Below are 16798 nucleotides of genomic sequence, written 5' to 3' on the forward strand. Positions count from 1 at the left end.
CCTACTTGATAGGCAGGCTGGGTGATAACTTTTGAAATCACGTCCCTCTGCCTTATCATGTCATTTCTCCTACCCTTTCATGTCTGTCCCCATCCAAAGCCCTGTTCCACTTTGAAACTCACCTGTCACTTCGTCAGCAGTGAGGCTCTCTGCAGTGAGACAAAGCTATCTAAGGCCCCTTACAGAATGTGCCACCCCTTCAACTTGACTCCCCTGCTTTTCTTCCCTGCTCCTCACTTGTTGTTTAGTGAAGAGCCTGTATTCTCTGAGTGGTAAGCACCGGCTATAAAGTTCCATTATTGGTCCCTTTTCCCTTTTCAGTCTCTCTAATTGGACAATGACTCCTATACAGGCAGCGCCAATGACTCCCTGGTCCTGTCCAGTCTCAGGCAAACATCTGTCAATCTTCTCTGAAGACCCATACCCATGTCTTCCTCTCGTTTGCTGGACACAATTACCTTCACTGTGGACTGACCTCTCACATTCGTCATCTGAGTTAAGGACTTGTCATTCTCACTTCTTTGGACATTTTCTCCCCACGAATTCTCTTCTTCTGGTAACGACACCACCAGTGGCCATTTTGTTTTGGCTCACTCTCTTCTCCTTCATTCACTTCCTCACACATGTCTCAGGGACTCCATACTGTCTGTTATTACTTATTTTCAATGACAGGCATCTCTTCTCATGCTCACACTGCACACCCTCATCTGCCTGGTACTCCCCATCCATGTCCTGGTCTTTGATCACATGGAAATTGAAAAGCACTATTCTGACATTGCCACTCACAGACCTCCCGATCGCTGGCTTTCTGTGTACTGAGTCTATTCCCAGGTGGAGGCTCGGCAGTGTTCTGTCCCAGTCTGGACTGCCACTCCTTTCACCCACTTCTCATCCACACGCACCATGCGCTCACAGATTTCTAGAGTTTCTCCTCGTACTTGTCACTCTTAAAAAAAGATTTTATTTTATACTGCATGCTTCAATCCTACCTGGTCTTCTGAGACTGGAAATGGAAGCCACCTAACTTATGGAATGTTTAGGCATGTGCCAGTTCTCCTTTTAGTATGGATGCTAGATGTAATGAGTAAAAATACAGAACTAGCTGGGAGTCCTGGTGCATGTCTTTAATCCTAGCACCCAGGAGGCTGAAGCAGATGTATCTCTAGGAGTTCAAGGACAGCCTGCTCTACATAGTGAGTTCTAGGCCAACCAGGACTACAACTTTGAGACTCTGCCTCAAAAAAATATAGAAGTAAATCTAAATTTTCAGTTCAATAATTAGCAATATTACCGTATTTTCCATATATCTACCTCCAATTTAGCTACACTAAAAATTATTTATTACATGTTTATCTGAAATTCAAATTTAAGTAAAGAGTCCTGTATTTTAACTAGTAATTCTATCTTGGAACTATAAAAATACTACACTTTTACTAATGGAAGAGACACAAGGTAAAAGAGCTAAAGAGTGGGATTTGAACTCTAGTCTTTGAGCAAATTTCTTCATCTTGGTTACTTTCTTCTTCTGACCATTGAAGACATCAACTCTATAAATTTCAGTGCACTGGGGAAAGAGTTATTGTGATCCCTTCTCGGCCCTTTGGCTAAGATCAAGTGAAGAGTGATTGCGAATTCACAGTTTTAGTGAGTACACTGGTGCTACCCTGCTACTAAAGAGCACACTGGTCTACCACCTGTTCTTTGTGTCTTTGCTTGGTTCTGAGGCATTTAATGAATAAATCCCATTATTTCCATTAAGGACAGAGCCACTGAAATCATTGAAAATGGTAGCAAGAAAAGCACACACTTATGATGCACTAGAAATCAGATAGTAAAGGAAGTCGGAAATGCTAAGAAAATTACAAATGTTGCACACATACATCTGTGCTGAATTGATTTAGAGGAAGAATGATTGTGAAGGACAAAGAAAATCATACAATTTGTGGAAAGTACTGTACTTATGTAATTGAAAATAATCAGCACGGGATGAAGAAAAATGATGGGCAAAATAAGGTAGAAATGTTTTAGAGTGTAGCTGGAAGAATAGTAGCTACTAGCCTCATACTAGCTTAGAAAGGCCTAGAAATCTGCTGAAGATTTAAAGGAATGAGCCAAAGACAATTCTGACAGTTGAAAATGCAATTCATGTCTATAGCCCAAGGCAGAATGGCCATGTATTGAGCCCATATGGGCAAGTACTGAGCTTACATCTTCTGAGTAGTTGCCTAGCTGGTAATCATTAGACTCCTCTGCAAGCCAATGTACAGTGGACAGACACATGGGATGTAAAGTTCTTGAGTTAAAAGAAGAGCATTCTAGTTCCCGGGCCTTAGTCATACATCCAGGCCATTATTTGCTGGAAATTATTTCAGGATGCAAATGTGTGGGTTGTATCATACTGCACAGTAGGTGATTCTTCAAATTTCTTCATTTCATTTGCTCTAATCACTCATCTTTCATCTTGTATTACAATGTAAGGAGAATACATTTCTGATTTTCCTTCATATTTCATTGAGCCACGACTAATAGTATATTATAAATGCCTACTATATGAATGAATAAATTTGATTACCTAGAAGCAAAACTCTTGATTTTGTACTTTTAGCTTTAAAAAAGTAAAGAATTAACAGGAAGACTCAGAACAATAACTCAATAAATATTTTTGAATTTGGTAATGGTGTAAATGCAACATGGAAAATGATGAATAAGACTCTATACTGGCTAGGCATAATGGCACTCATTTGTAATTTTAGCAACCAGAAAGCCAAGGCAGGCTTCCTGAGCTCTAGGATAGCTTGGGCTAAAGAGTGAGACTAGGTCTCAAATTTTTTTTAAAAATATGAGTGGATTGGCCAAAACTAAAGATATTTGAAGAAGCCTTACGTAAATCCACGAATGTGCAAGATAATTAAATACTATGCGTGTGTGGTGCGTTTGCATAAAAGTCCCCTGCTTGAGTGTGCTGCTCCTAGAAGACATGGGTTTTTGAATGAAAATCTCAGTGCCAGCAACAGGATACCTCCCTATTTGTTACTGGTCAGGAAGATCCCACAGGCACCCAAAATAACATAAACTATTGTTATTGCTCTTTGTTTCCCATTATAACTAGATAGTTATTGCTGAAGACACCATTTACTTTGGATGCAGGATACAAAGAAATTAGCCACAACTGACTAAGAAACTCTCTCCCTGATGGCTCATTTACATAATTCTAGAGGGTTCTATGTAGGCTGCTGTGAGGAAAAAGACAACGATGGTCTTACCCAGCACTTAGGCCCAGTGGTGCAACAGGGGAATGGTGGTTATGAAGGTAACCAACTGCTTTCCAATTGGATAATAGGTTCATATCACAGGAGGGATTCTGGGCCTGTTACTATAAACCCGGTCAAAAGCTCATGACTGGGGAAACCCTAGGTTCTACGAGGGAACTTATTATTGTTGTTTTGCTAAATGATCATGTTGTTAAACTTCTTTCTAAACAATTATGCTTGCAGCCATTAGATTTGTGTTGCTCTCAACTACAATTAGTGGGTTTCCATTAATTAAAAAGACTCATAACAATTCAAAGGGCCAAGCGGTTGATGAACAATATACATCAACCTCCCCCTATCCAAGGCTCAGGAACATGGCAGAAGAAAGGCTAGAGAAAAACATTAAGAGCTGGCAGATAGGGAGGAGAGCTGCGAAATGCTGACTTCTGGATATGACTTGGATTTTGCATACATCAACTCACAGCAGCTGTGGTTACCTACACAAGACCTGCCTAGGATCAAACCAGTCAAAATTCCAACATGGACCTGGGAGGGGACCCTGGGGCCCCACACTCAATGGAAGAGCTACTGGCATTTGATGGTAGCTGAGGGAGTGATAGCCGTTCTCCTTTGAAGACATGGCTACTGCTGGGTTGCCCATGCTCCAGTTGTTTGCCCCATAATCATGAGCATATGGGTAGAATTAACTGGGATAGATATAATCAAAATATACCATATAGATATATGAAAGTTTTGATGAACAAATGAAAATGTATTTTAAAGTAAAAAATATATCTAAATTTAAAAAGAAAACCTTACGTGAGTTGGAGACAGACCACAATAATACCCAGGAGGGAACATACACTATATTTTAAGTACCAGATATATTATGGGATGTGGGACAGCATTAAGGTAATGAAAATACAGTAGAAAGAGGAGAATAGTTAGATTATGGATGATAGGAGTAACTAATGCAGATATTGTGGCAGGGGGATTACAGGTCTTGCAGAAGTGATGCTTAGGCTGAAAATTAAGGGGAGATCAATGAAGAGTTAGGTGGAGGAAAAGGTCTTAGGTAAAAATGATAGAAAAATGAGGCACCCATAAGCCCAAATGCCAATGGGTACTCAGTGCTTTGCTTTGGTGAAGGGTAGGGCCATGATGTGAGTCAGGAAGCCAAACAGCAGATTGTTAAACTGGTCAAAAGAAGCAGCTGTGCTTCAGGGGACGCTAGTGAGTTTCTGAAGAGGCTTCACCAGGCAGGAGATCTGCTGAGAACCCAAGTTCCAAAAAGCTCAGCCAAGCTGACTGAAGGAAACCTTAGGTATGGGAAGATGACTGCAAATCTCTGCTAGGAAGACAGCTTGACTTTGTCGCTCACAACCCCAGCTTTTAATTTTCATTATTTGGGGTTTTGTAAGGCCATTTTCATGCAGGTAATACAGTACATTTTGAACATATCTCCCTCACACTCCACTTCTCTCTCCCTCCTTCCTGCTTGTTTCCTTTGTCTCTCAGACAGTTTTGCTTCTACTTTCCTGTCATCAGTGTACACATGCTGCCCAGGACCCTGGGATCATTCTCCTTTCCTTGGGATCTTCTCTTACTGCTGTGGTAATGTTTTTTCTTCTCTGCAGTGACTCTGACCTTCTTTACATCTAAGTACTGCTGTCCTTCCAGGCCTGATCCTCAGCTCTTCTTTATTCATATTCTTAATGCATTGACCTCAACTTACTTGCTGGCTTTAAATATCATCTTGGCACTGACAAATCCCAAATATGCATCACCAGCCAGGACATTTCTCTGCTCTATATGCTCGTGTATTCAGAGTCCTATTCCAGTCTCCATTTGGCACATAATAGGACTCTCAAACTGAATTCTGGGCTCTCCTTTCAAAATTATCCATCAAGTTTTCCTAGTATTAGTAATGACAACTCCATCCTTCCTATGTACTCCAAATTTGGAATCACCCAAAACATTTTTTTCATATCAATCTATATCAAATCCTTGGGTCCAAAATATGACTTTTTTTTAATGTTGCTATTGTCCTTCCAGCCTAAGCCATAATCATCTTGAACCTAGATTGTTCTAACAGTTTAGCCATAATAACAGATTATTGTTGTAATGGATCATTGTAGTAGATTCCTTTCTTCTGCTCTGGTTCCCTATGGGATTATACTTGACATTGTACTTATAGTGTATCTTTGAAAATTTTAGTCCATATCTCTCTGGATAAAACCCTCTGTGGCTTTCCATTTCCTTTGGAGTCAAGGTCACGTCTTTATGGTGACCTACAATGCAAATGGAGTTTCCCCTCTCACCTCACTTCTGTGGTCTTAACTAATAATACTACTCTGCTTATAACTTTGCTATGTATAACCTTGCCTTGGTATGTCTCCCCCAAAGCCTGTAAGCAAGTTTTCACCACAGAGCCTTCACCTTCTATTAGTCACTGACTTGAGCACTCAACCCCAGAGTCCCCCATCCTGTGCTACCTTGATATTTCAGTGTTTTCTGAAATGCAACTTTATTAGTCTTTTTCTGAGTACTTTATTCAAAAGCAACCTTCCCTCAAAGCCTGCCCAAGGTCCTTACTCTACTTTATTTCTCTTCATATCATGTCACATCATTTCCAAGTACTTGGTGCATTTTCTGCCATTCATATTTATTCTATCTCTCTTCACCCAAACTGTGAACTTTATGAGGCCTATAATATGTTGTGCTTAGGGCAGATTTTTCCACTCAGCAGGACGTATCTTAGCACCTAGTGAGGACTCATAAGTAACTGTTGAGTGAATGGATGGAAATGATTGAGGAGAAATGGCGAGGAGCCAGTGAACCAGAGATTTGTTTCAGCACAGAAGAGGCAGACAGGGATGATTTGTTGGATACAGAGAAGGAAACAAAAGGTGAGGATAACAGAGCCTAAGTTTCTGACACAGACCACTAACATGGTGGTCAACAGGAGGGATGGACTAGAGGCAGGGGCAGAGAAGGATAAATTGAATTTTGAAGTTGGAACTAGGTTCCTTGGAGATATTTAACTGAAGATATCTCTAAGGAAGCTGGAACTATTAATTTCACTCATGGAGAGCATTTCTGTCTCTCACTCTGTCTCTCTGTCTCTCTGTCTCTCTGTCTCTCTGTCTCTCTCTCTCTCTCTGTCTCTCTCTCTCACATACACACACACACACACTTTCCCTCTCTGTCTTTCTTAATATCCATTCATTTTTATTTTACATGTGTGAGTGTTTTCTTGCATATATGTCTGTGCACCATATATATACAGTGCCTGAAGAGGCTACAAGATGTCCTTGGATGCCTGGGAGGGAATGGGAGTTATAAGTGGTTGTGAGCCATCATGTGATGCTAGGATCTGGGTCCTTTGGAAGAGTAGTCAGTGTTCTTAACCCCTGAGCCATCTCTCCAGCCCTGTAAGTACTCATTCCTATAAAGACAGAACAACTGTGTAGAAGGGTGTTGGAGAGGGATTAGAGCACAGAACCATTTTCTAGGGTAATGCTACATCCTGTCAGTGTGCTTCTTTGGTGAAATCACTGATCCAGCAACCCCTCAAGAGTTTACAGTCATTCAGGTTACCTGGTTCTCCAAGGCTCCAAAGAGTCTCACTGTCAGAACGCAGCCATTTTTCAGTTTGACTCTGGGGGTTCATGCTTGCCATTCAGAACCTACTATATTTTACTGCACCTCCTGACATTGTTACACAACATTTATTGAAAGCACATTTGATGGTAATGAAGTTTCTATTAACTATGATTAAATCTCATAAAGCACCTGAAGATAATTTAAGATGTGCAGAAGCAGAAAATGAAACATTCGGTTTAGTACATTAGGAAACGTAATTGATTAAATTATCTCATTTACAATAAGTGCTTTCATGAGCTGTGCACTGCGCATATTTCCCCCAGTTTGTCATTATGATTTGCTAACACATATCTTAAGACTTCACTTCTCTTTGTACCTTCCTGCACCTCAACGCTAGCTAGCTCCTTTGCCTGTCTGTTCTGGAGAACTGTATAGAAAACTCACTCGGAGCGATGTAGTCTACCTACCAGGACTTGTGGAAGATGATGAACCGCTATATATAAGAACAGGTTGTTTCTCAATTATCTTCATAATTGACTTTGATTTCGCATCAGTGATGATTCATGCAGTCTTAAACCCAGGCCCACTTTCACCGAATGACTAATCCTGAATCTGTGTAATGCACGTCTAACCATGCAGCTCACAGAACCCTGACTGGATTCCTCTGGGAGCTTTTTGCAATCACATTGATTCTGGTACGGTTTTATTTTTAGGGAAATCACAAATTAAACCAGTTTAAGCGATTCTGTTGCAGTATCCAGCAATTAAACATGGTGCTTAGGAGCGAGAACTCCAAGCAAAAATGAATTCATGGGTCCCTACAGACTAGGAGTCGCTTCTGTGGGGTTTAAGGCTGAAAGTACAGATGTAACCAAATCAGAAAGGCACAAGACTCACAAACTAAGCATGAAATTAACTTTTTAAAACACACACATGCTTTACAAATAATCCTCATGTTGGTTACCACATGGACACCCATGATCTTGTTATATTCTACACCCAAATGGGGGGTGGCTGGCATGCACATGAGACTATGAGCAAGCAGAGAGTCCATCCATCCCAGATACCTCCCTGAAAGTCAGGACACAAGCATGAGCTGCATATTAAAAGACAGTTTCCTTCCCTCAACATGTGCTCATGCCAACATACACATACACACACACATACAATGCTGAGTTCCTCCCAACTCAGTCTCCAAAAGCGAGTGTGTATGAAAATCAGAGGTACGTCACTTGGGTGCCAATGGTTCCTTTACATGTAGCTAGTAGCAGCAGAAAAAGACACAGAGGAAGTTTTTGTTTCGCAGAATTCTCAGACTGTAAGTTAGTGGCCTCTATAAACTACAGGCTGCCCATAGCAATAGAGAGGAACAGGAACAAAATGCCTGGATTTTCCTGTCATGTCTTCTGATGCCCACCCCTGGGTACCTATTTCTGTCTGTTCTCTAAGATCTTGATTCTTTTCAAAGAAGTTAGCTAATAAAAGCTATTAATGCTCCTAAGAGCTTTGAATTCTGCTGTTGTAGATTTAAATGATCAGAAGTCATTCATCTTGTATTAAATGGGAGAAACTGGACACAGACAGGTTTCCCAAGCTTTACATTCCAAAGCAGCTGGACAGCTGTCTACTTCTGCTAATGATGTCAGCTGTATGCTTCTTTCCTCATAGCTCAAGATTCCTTATTATACTTTAGCTATCTCTAAATCCGTGCAATTACTTTAAACACAATAACATATAGATCCTAGGCATATTCCCCATCATAGATTCTAACTCACTTGTTTTCTCGTAAGTAGGAAATGCTTATTAAGCCCCATCATACTCCAACAATTCAATCTGTTTGGTCTCCCACTCACAAAATTCTAAGACTACGGTTCACAACCTGAGTGCCTAATGGAATCACTTGGGGAGCTCTGAAAAGTGAGAATTTCTGAGTTCTAATCCCTGCCCTCCAACTCCCCAATTTTAAAAGGCTTCCAGGTTATCATAATTGCAGTCAAAGCTGAGAGCCACGGGGTCAAATGCCAAGCTTCCAACCATTTAAGCCATGCTCTATTCTCTAAATCCCTTGGATGCAAAACAGAAATAATGCAAAGACATCCTCAGGAAGCAAGCCTGTAGCTAGGGAACTGAAGCCAATACCAACAGTCAGCTTGGACTTATTTCACTGTGGAGTGCGGGCTCCTAATCTACTTAGTTACCATGGATGCCACAGCAGGTGAGACTCTGTGCTTTATATTCTCCAGAAACAACCCTTCCTTCCCCGCCTCTTCCTGGAAGGGCTAGGAGCCAGACGTTTGCCCACAAGTCTGCTTTCATGCATGTACTGACAAATATTTATTAATTTTAATGCTATAAATCTCTCCAGAAATAAGAATCCTAGATGACATTTGCAGAGAAATGGACTTATAGGCAGAAAGAATCAAGAAGAGAGATTTACTTTTGCTTTGAGGGAGGGGAAGGGTGTGCATATTTCTTTTTGATTTAAACCTCTGATATGCGACTCCAAACTCAGTGAGGAGAGGCCCCGAAAGCCCTGGATCTGTCAGAGGACTTCAGTTCTGCTCAGCTCCTGAACAAATACAACAGTAAGGCAGCAAATATGAGAATAAATTATATTCACAAGAGGAAAAATAACTTACTTTGGGGTTTTATTTCATGAAGAGGTTTTTTATCTAAAAGAAAGAAAGAGAAAGAGAAAGTTGCATTTAATAAATTTACATGGAGCAGATATATTCCCTGTATTACTTTGTATGGACCTCTATAAATGATACATTTTCTCCGATTTGCAGGCAATACGGATTGTGGGGCCCACCTTTTTCTTTTGCATTCTAATTTTTTATTTGCCTCTTTTTGAATTTTTTCCATATGATGATTATTTTATTTAAGAATATATTTTCTCTCCAGTTTGGCTAGCGTATTTTTCTCTGTTGCTTCTGCTCGATTCTTATCTGCAGGATAAGTGCAAGGAGCCTGCTGCCTGCTCCTTTTAATGCCCAGTGAGCAGACTGCTCAGGTAAGAGATGCCATTTCACTGTACAGGAAGACAGAAAACTGAACCAGGGAATAAATATTTAAAGGGAGGCTGCATTGGTTTGCAATAATCATGGTCTGGATGTCAACTTCCAAACTGCCTGTTGAGCCATTCCCTGGGGCTATGGATATGGTGTTGTGAGTATTTTGGATTTGGGTTTTTATTTGCTCCCTGCCTCAAAGGTTTAAATGCGTGTTGTCTCTCTCAGTGAAGAAGGTGTCACTGATTTTGCAGCAAGCTGGTGGGATGTGGCAGTGAAAGGAAAAGACATTCATCTGGACCTCAGAGGTCAGAGTCAGCTGAGGTGTTTGTGACAGTTCTCCCCAAGGCTCTCTGTCCACCAAGCACTGTCTGGTCCCGTGTCCCACCAGCATCTAATTCTGAATCTTACACTGACTTTGGTGCCTGTGGCTTACTTTGTTTTGCCCAGGATTCCCCTCTTTGCTCCTGTTCTTGGTTCCAACTCGGGCTAAACATCATCACACCACAGAAGGCAGACATGAGCACTTTCCAGACGCCAGATCAAGACGCCAGGATTCAACATTTTTCAGAGCCTCCTGCATTCATCCTGCATTCATAGGGGGGTCTGTCCTTCTCATAGTCCTTTTCTAGGCTTCCAAGGGACACTGTCAGACTACACAGGTCAAGGTCATTGGTGATTATTCACCGACTCACAGTGCTGGGGGCGTGAGAGGCTACCATCTGTAGACTTGTTCTCTGTGAGCCCGAAGATGGCCATAGAGAGTGAGGCTTTTATTGTGGATTATGGTTTTAACAGAAACAAAACCAGCATGCTACACATTTTAGAACGTCATAAATATTATTTGACTGACTGCATAGTAATCCCTCCTAGGCAGACAGGCTGCTGTGGTCAGTTTGCCTAGGAATTTCCGCCAACTAAACCCACTTCTGAATTTCATATTGATCCTGACAGAAAGCTCTTATAGTACATAAATGCAGTGTGCTTTGAATATGGCCTTTGTGGGCTTAGCTGCCTGACCTGTGACAGAAGTAGATTTGACAAGGTGGATGCAAATCATACTCCTCTATATGGATCACTGAATAGTACAGGAGAATGAGAAAGCAGTGGGTACTGTCTTCAAAATGAACAATTTCTGGCAAGACGATATATTATTTATATTGACATGCTCGTGTAGGATTTTCCTTCAGGTTTCTAAGAACCCTGGCATGCCCCTCACCACACAGACTAGACACATTTCTCTGAGAGCAGGTGGCAGCTGAGACATCCAGATGCTACCACTCTCAAGAATTAGAAGGCAACCACTTTGGCGGGTTGAGTAGAGCTTCCGTTTTTTTGCTTACTGCGAGGCATCTGAAAGCATCCTGCACAGGCACCGCTTGGCTGGCAGGCTAGGGCTAAGATGTCTAAAAGTGATGCATTGCCACAGCCGCAAGAGGAGTTGGGGGGACATCTGTTTAGAACTCTGGCTAAGCTCAACCATATTTTCTCTTCTGAACCATCGAAATGGGGATGGAGCCAGGGAACAAAACGAAATGCCATTAAAAACAGGTGAGATGCAAGATGGAGTCTCAGAAAAACTCATCGGTAGCCAAGCTGTGAGAAAAAGGGGGTGGTGGAATTCTAGTGCAAATAGCTCTGAAATATGAGTGAATGTGACTGAGAAGCCAAGGGTTAAGGTCTGGAGACAGAGAACCCTGCACACAAGACAGAGGATTCTGCATTTCCCTCTGACCCAGCTCTGATGTCCAGGAATTTGTAATGTGGCACTGTGCAAATAACACGCAGACTTGGGGTCTGAACTGGACTTGATTTTAGGGGTTGTATACCTTGTCTGTGTGACTTCAGTGTTCTTAGAGAGAACCAGGCATGGCAACACCCTCAAAGTTGGGTATTCAGGATTAAGCAGGATACATACACGGCCATGAAGCACAGGATAGACATAGGTTTGACTTAACTGCAATAAATGTTGGTCGAGAAAGTAATTTCAACCTATGATGATGGTTATGAGCCCATTAACATGATGTTTATTTGTGATCCTGCTGGGAGGCAGGTCACAATGCCAGATCAGGAACTGCACTGATTTGGGGGTATGGTACTTGAATGGCAGTTAAACTAGTGTCTCTGCACAGTGAGGCCAAACTAAGTCACAGCATAGTTTCTTTGTGTGCAGAAGAATGGGATCCAGAAATCCTCTAGGGACCCTTTGTCTCCATCCACCAGCGTTAGCCTTCAGAAGGGCAGCCAATGACACAGGAACAGAAGCCATTCATAATGATTTCCTGACGCAGTGTAAAACGCCCCAAAGGGCCACTGTTCTACTGGCCAGTGTGTCTTCTGTCTCAATGGCCATCCGGTAGAAAAGGCTGGAAAGCTCTGGAGCCCAAAGACATTAGTCCCCTGGCATTAGCATCAAAATTGGGTTCTGCTGTATTTTGTGAAATAAGAATCTCTTGAGAGGAAGCTGGCATAGCACAAGATTCTCCCCAGTAAGACATTGAATTTGACATAGGCCCTCTGCAGGCGCTGGAGAAGGCCATCCAGCGACCTCTCCAACTCTGAAGCCTTGGCCCACTCCACACTGTTGTTTTATTCTGTTTGCATAATCATCCTCTCACAAAGCTCAAGGCCACGAAACAACTTGGCCTTGGTCAACCAAATCCTCTCCACTTTAATTTCCCCTCTCCAAAGGCCGCATTCAAATGGCCCCCTAGTAAATTAATCCATTAGGGCCATGGTTCTTAATGTTGGCTGCGCATTAGAATCACCTGGGGAGCTTTTAAAATAAACACCCATGCCTGGGCCCCACTCCAAGAGGTCCTGATTAATTGGGGTTTGTGTTTTTTGTGATTACTACTACTTCCTGGCAAGAAATCAGGGGCTGTGTGTGGTCAACTCCAGTTAGTCTCTGCTTCCCTAAGGGGCTGTGAGGTGGCAGCAGGGAGACGGGCCTAGGAAAGTCGCTTTTCTATTTGACAAGCATTGAAATAGTGCAATTTGGAGGCAGTAGCAGCTACACAGTGGTTTTGGGAAATCAAAGCCACTTCTCAAGGTCTGCCTTAAGCCCTGGGAGGGCAGAAAGGTGGAAGGAAATAGATGGTCAGTAATGGTAGCTCTGCCTTATTTACAAGTGAATGCATCAAAGGAATTTTTAACAGTGTCTTAACATGTTTTGTCTTAGAAAATCATCTTTGCTGTTTCCGTACTAGGCAGCCTAGACAGGCACAAAGGGAGAAAAAAAATTCACCAAACAGAAGAAACCCTGTTCATGTTAAGCCAGATATCCATGTTTAGGATATTCTCTGATTTTTATGTATATGATATTAAATATACATATGTGTGCTTACATATGTGGTAGCATGAAAATATAGGAAATTGCCAGTTACCATTTTTCATGTAGGAAATTCATAGCTCATTGTTCTGCTTTCTGCCTTTGTCATTATTATTATTTGCTGTAATGTAAATAAGGCTTTGTGACTCCCACCCCAGCACACCAGTATATGAGTGTGTAAAGGTGTATATCTGCATGAGAGAAAGGGGGGAGGGATGGGAGATGGAAAGGTGGAGGGGAGGCAGGGAGGGAGGAAGGGATGGGAAATAAGAAGGGTGTAGGGGAGGGAGGGATGGAGGGAGGAAAGGGTGGGAGATGGGAAGGGGAGGGGAGGGAGTGATAGGAGATGAAAGAAGGAGGAGAGGGAGGGAGGGATAAGAGATGGAAGGGTAGAGGGGAGGGAGGGAGGGAGTAATGGGAGATGGGAAGGGGGAGGGAGGGAGGGATAAGAGATGGAAGGGTAGAGGGGAGGGAGAGAGGAAGCACTTTACTTTTTACCTTTGGTAATAATTCATTCTCTTCTACCTTACTTTAGTCTTTGTTTCTTTTCTTTCATCTAAGTTCCCAAAGCATTTCCATGGAATCCATTGTTCTGGAAAGCTATTTATAAAGCCACCCACTGGCAGGTAGCCCCTACTGGAAACCAAATGTGGCTAGCCTCATGTAACTCACATGCTGGGGAGTTGAGAGAGCAGGCCTGAGGAGGCAGCACACTTGGACAGATAAGACTCCATCTCTGACCTCACAATTCTTCAGATGCCGTGGCCCGTGATTCTATGACACCTGTGCCCCTCAGTTTCAAACACTGAATAAATACGTTTGTCCCAGTGTCTGCATGGCTTCTGAGACTCATAGGGCCACTAAGGTAGACAATATGCAGGACAGTAGCTCTTTCCCCAGACTGCAATCCAAGCATGTCACCATAGTCAACATTTGACCTTCTTTCCTTTCTTTTTATTTTCAAAGACCACTTTCATTTCCTTCTCTGTAGATTTCATTCTTTGAAACCTTTTCTGTCTCTAAAATATGCACACCAACTCTTTTATTATCATTTTCTTTACCCATTTTTCAAACTCACATTGCTCGGTTGACACAAATGTAGAATAATCAGTCTTTTTTGCCCATGCTCTGGCTGTTTCCTTATTTGTTACAACAGCTTCTAGCCTCAGCAAACAATATTTAACCCTGATCCTCTGCTGCTCAGACCACAGCCAACTGTTCTGCTTTCATGGTCCCACCCCAACAAGTATGAATTCGTTCCTAGAGATCCTCAAGGAAACTCATGTAACTGTGGGATAAATCTATTAACTCCCAGCCCCATTTTAAGCTTTGGTTCATGGCATTGCTTCTCTCTGGGACACCCCTTCACACTCCAATCTTCCAGAAAAGCCTCCTGCCTCAGAGATGCAGACCATGCCATCTCTGGTGATAACTTCATTAGCACACATCACTCGCCTCTCTGGGCAGTTTGTTTTACCTTATAGTCAATAAAACACAGAGTAAGTTAAAAAAAAGAAACTAATCATTTTATATGTTTTGATTTTATACATTTTAAACTTCTGTGATCCCTGTTATTTCCAGGTCCCTAGAATGTGCCATGCTAGAAGGTGATGAGTCTATGCAGTCTATGTGCCATTGCAACTGTAGATTGACAGCAAGAATAATACAGAAAGAGCTGAGTCAGTGGGGGAATCACCCCAAGCAAGCGTGAAAATCTCACTGTGCATTCCCATCACCACATGTACGCTGGGTGGGCATGGTGGCCCAGCTCAATCCCAGAATGTAGGCGGGGATCCCTAGAGCCAGCGGAATAGATAGATTAGCCAAATGGATGAACTTCAGGTTCAAGTGAGAGACTCTGCCTCAATAAATTAAAGTGGACAGTGATCCAGGATGATACTTCATTTAATATTGGACACACACACACACACACACACACACACACACACACACAAATATACATTATAATACAAATATATCCACATATAGTGCATACCACAGACACACAAATGCAAAACAGAATAAATCACTGAGAAAGGCTGATTAAAAGTCACTTTATTATTTGAAGATAGGAAGGAAAAGAGGTGTAGGTTATTGATTATTAGTGTGTTTCATTTATTCATTCATTACCTCTTTCCCCATAGCTGGCAATAATTATCAGCCAGTTTTATGCCCTCTGAATACCACCCAAGGCTACAGGAAGTCCCAGGGCCTTCCTGATGGCCTGTTTAGCCTGTGTTAGCACTGAAGAGAAATAATTAGACAAATGGGAGGCCTGATTTACATTGACCACCCCAGGGTGTCTGAGTGTCAAGCAGACTTGACAGGTTGGGATTCTGGCCTCCTGGGTGTTCAAACACACAGAAATACAGCTACCAATATTTGTGTGCATGCTAAGCCTGTCCAATGAGCAAAATGCAGAATAGAAGAGTAGAAGGCAGAACTTTTCTTATTTATCCTGTATGTGTATGTATGTATGTGTATGTGCACATGCATGAGTGCATACATGAATGCATGCATGCGTCCCTCCTTATGCTTTCTTGGTAAGTCAGAGGGGACCCAGGGAAGGCCACATACTCTATCACAAGTCGGGTCAAAGCCTCCCTCTCTCTTTCCAACTCCAGCCAGTTTCCTAGCCCATGTCACGTCATGAGACCTACCGTCCCTTTGAAATACCACCTGTGCATGAGCACAAAAACTACCTAGGACCTTCCAGCTGATGCCACCTAGACAATCACTGACTTCCCAGAGAAATCTGGTTGATTATTGGAATTCTGGGGACAAGTGGCAAAAAACAAAACAAAACAAAACAAAACAAAAAAAAACCTACCTGGTTGGCCACTTGCGCACACATCAGTAAGTGAAAAACAGTTCTGTTGACATCTTCCACCTAAGATTTATTCCAGATCCCATGATGCTAATTAGGTGGTGTCAGAGGCACCACCACAGACAGCTCATGCATGTCACATCTGATGACAATGGCTCCAGCATTGCCCTCTGCTACAGCTCATGATTAGTGACTATTTAGGAGGTACAGTTTCCTCCTCTCCCCTTTTTTCCAAATACTGTATTTAAGACACATAAGTATCTTTAATGACTATTCTTACAGGTGACTTTTCTTCCTTTTTTTTTTTTTTTTTGAGACAGAGTTTCTCTGTATAGCTTTGTGCCTTTCCTGGAACTCACTCTGTAGCCCAGGCTGGCCTCGAACTCACAGAGATCCACCTGCCTCTGCCTCCCAAGTGCTGGGATTAAAGGCCTGTGCCACCACTGCCCGGCTTAGGTGACATTTCTATGTTTCATTTTGAGCTAAATCATTCAAATTTCTAGATTTCATGTCAACCTAAGTTTTATTTTTACTAACAATTAACTGTACTTAGTTATGTGGTATAATGTGGTTTTAATATGTTCTTGCTTTTTGCAGGGTATTCAGGATGTCCATTACTAGATGTATCGTTTCTCTGATGTGAGAAAACTCAAAATATTCTCTTTTAGCTATTTTGAAACAGCACATTTCGTTTGCTGGCAATCACCACTTTAATATCTGGCTCTTTTCTCCCTCTCTAGCTATACCATGGTATATGTAGACCCCTACAGCT

At 42.1% G+C, this 16798-nt stretch overlaps 1 protein-coding gene across 3 annotated transcripts in view; it reads right to left on the reverse strand.

Moving 5' to 3' along the window:
- Unc5d (unc-5 netrin receptor D) overlaps positions 1–16798 on the reverse strand; it is a 103455-nt gene that overhangs the window by 70851 nt on the left and 15806 nt on the right. For all 3 annotated transcript variants that reach the window (XM_059244573.1, XM_059244572.1, XM_059244571.1), the window contains one exon: positions 9497–9529. In XM_059244573.1, the coding sequence (XP_059100556.1) occupies positions 9497–9529 (33 nt within the window). The remainder of the gene's footprint in view (positions 1–9496; positions 9530–16798) is intronic.

Source organism: Peromyscus eremicus, chromosome 17, assembly GCF_949786415.1.
Source record: "Peromyscus eremicus chromosome 17, PerEre_H2_v1, whole genome shotgun sequence".
NCBI lineage: Eukaryota > Metazoa > Chordata > Mammalia > Rodentia > Cricetidae > Peromyscus > Peromyscus eremicus.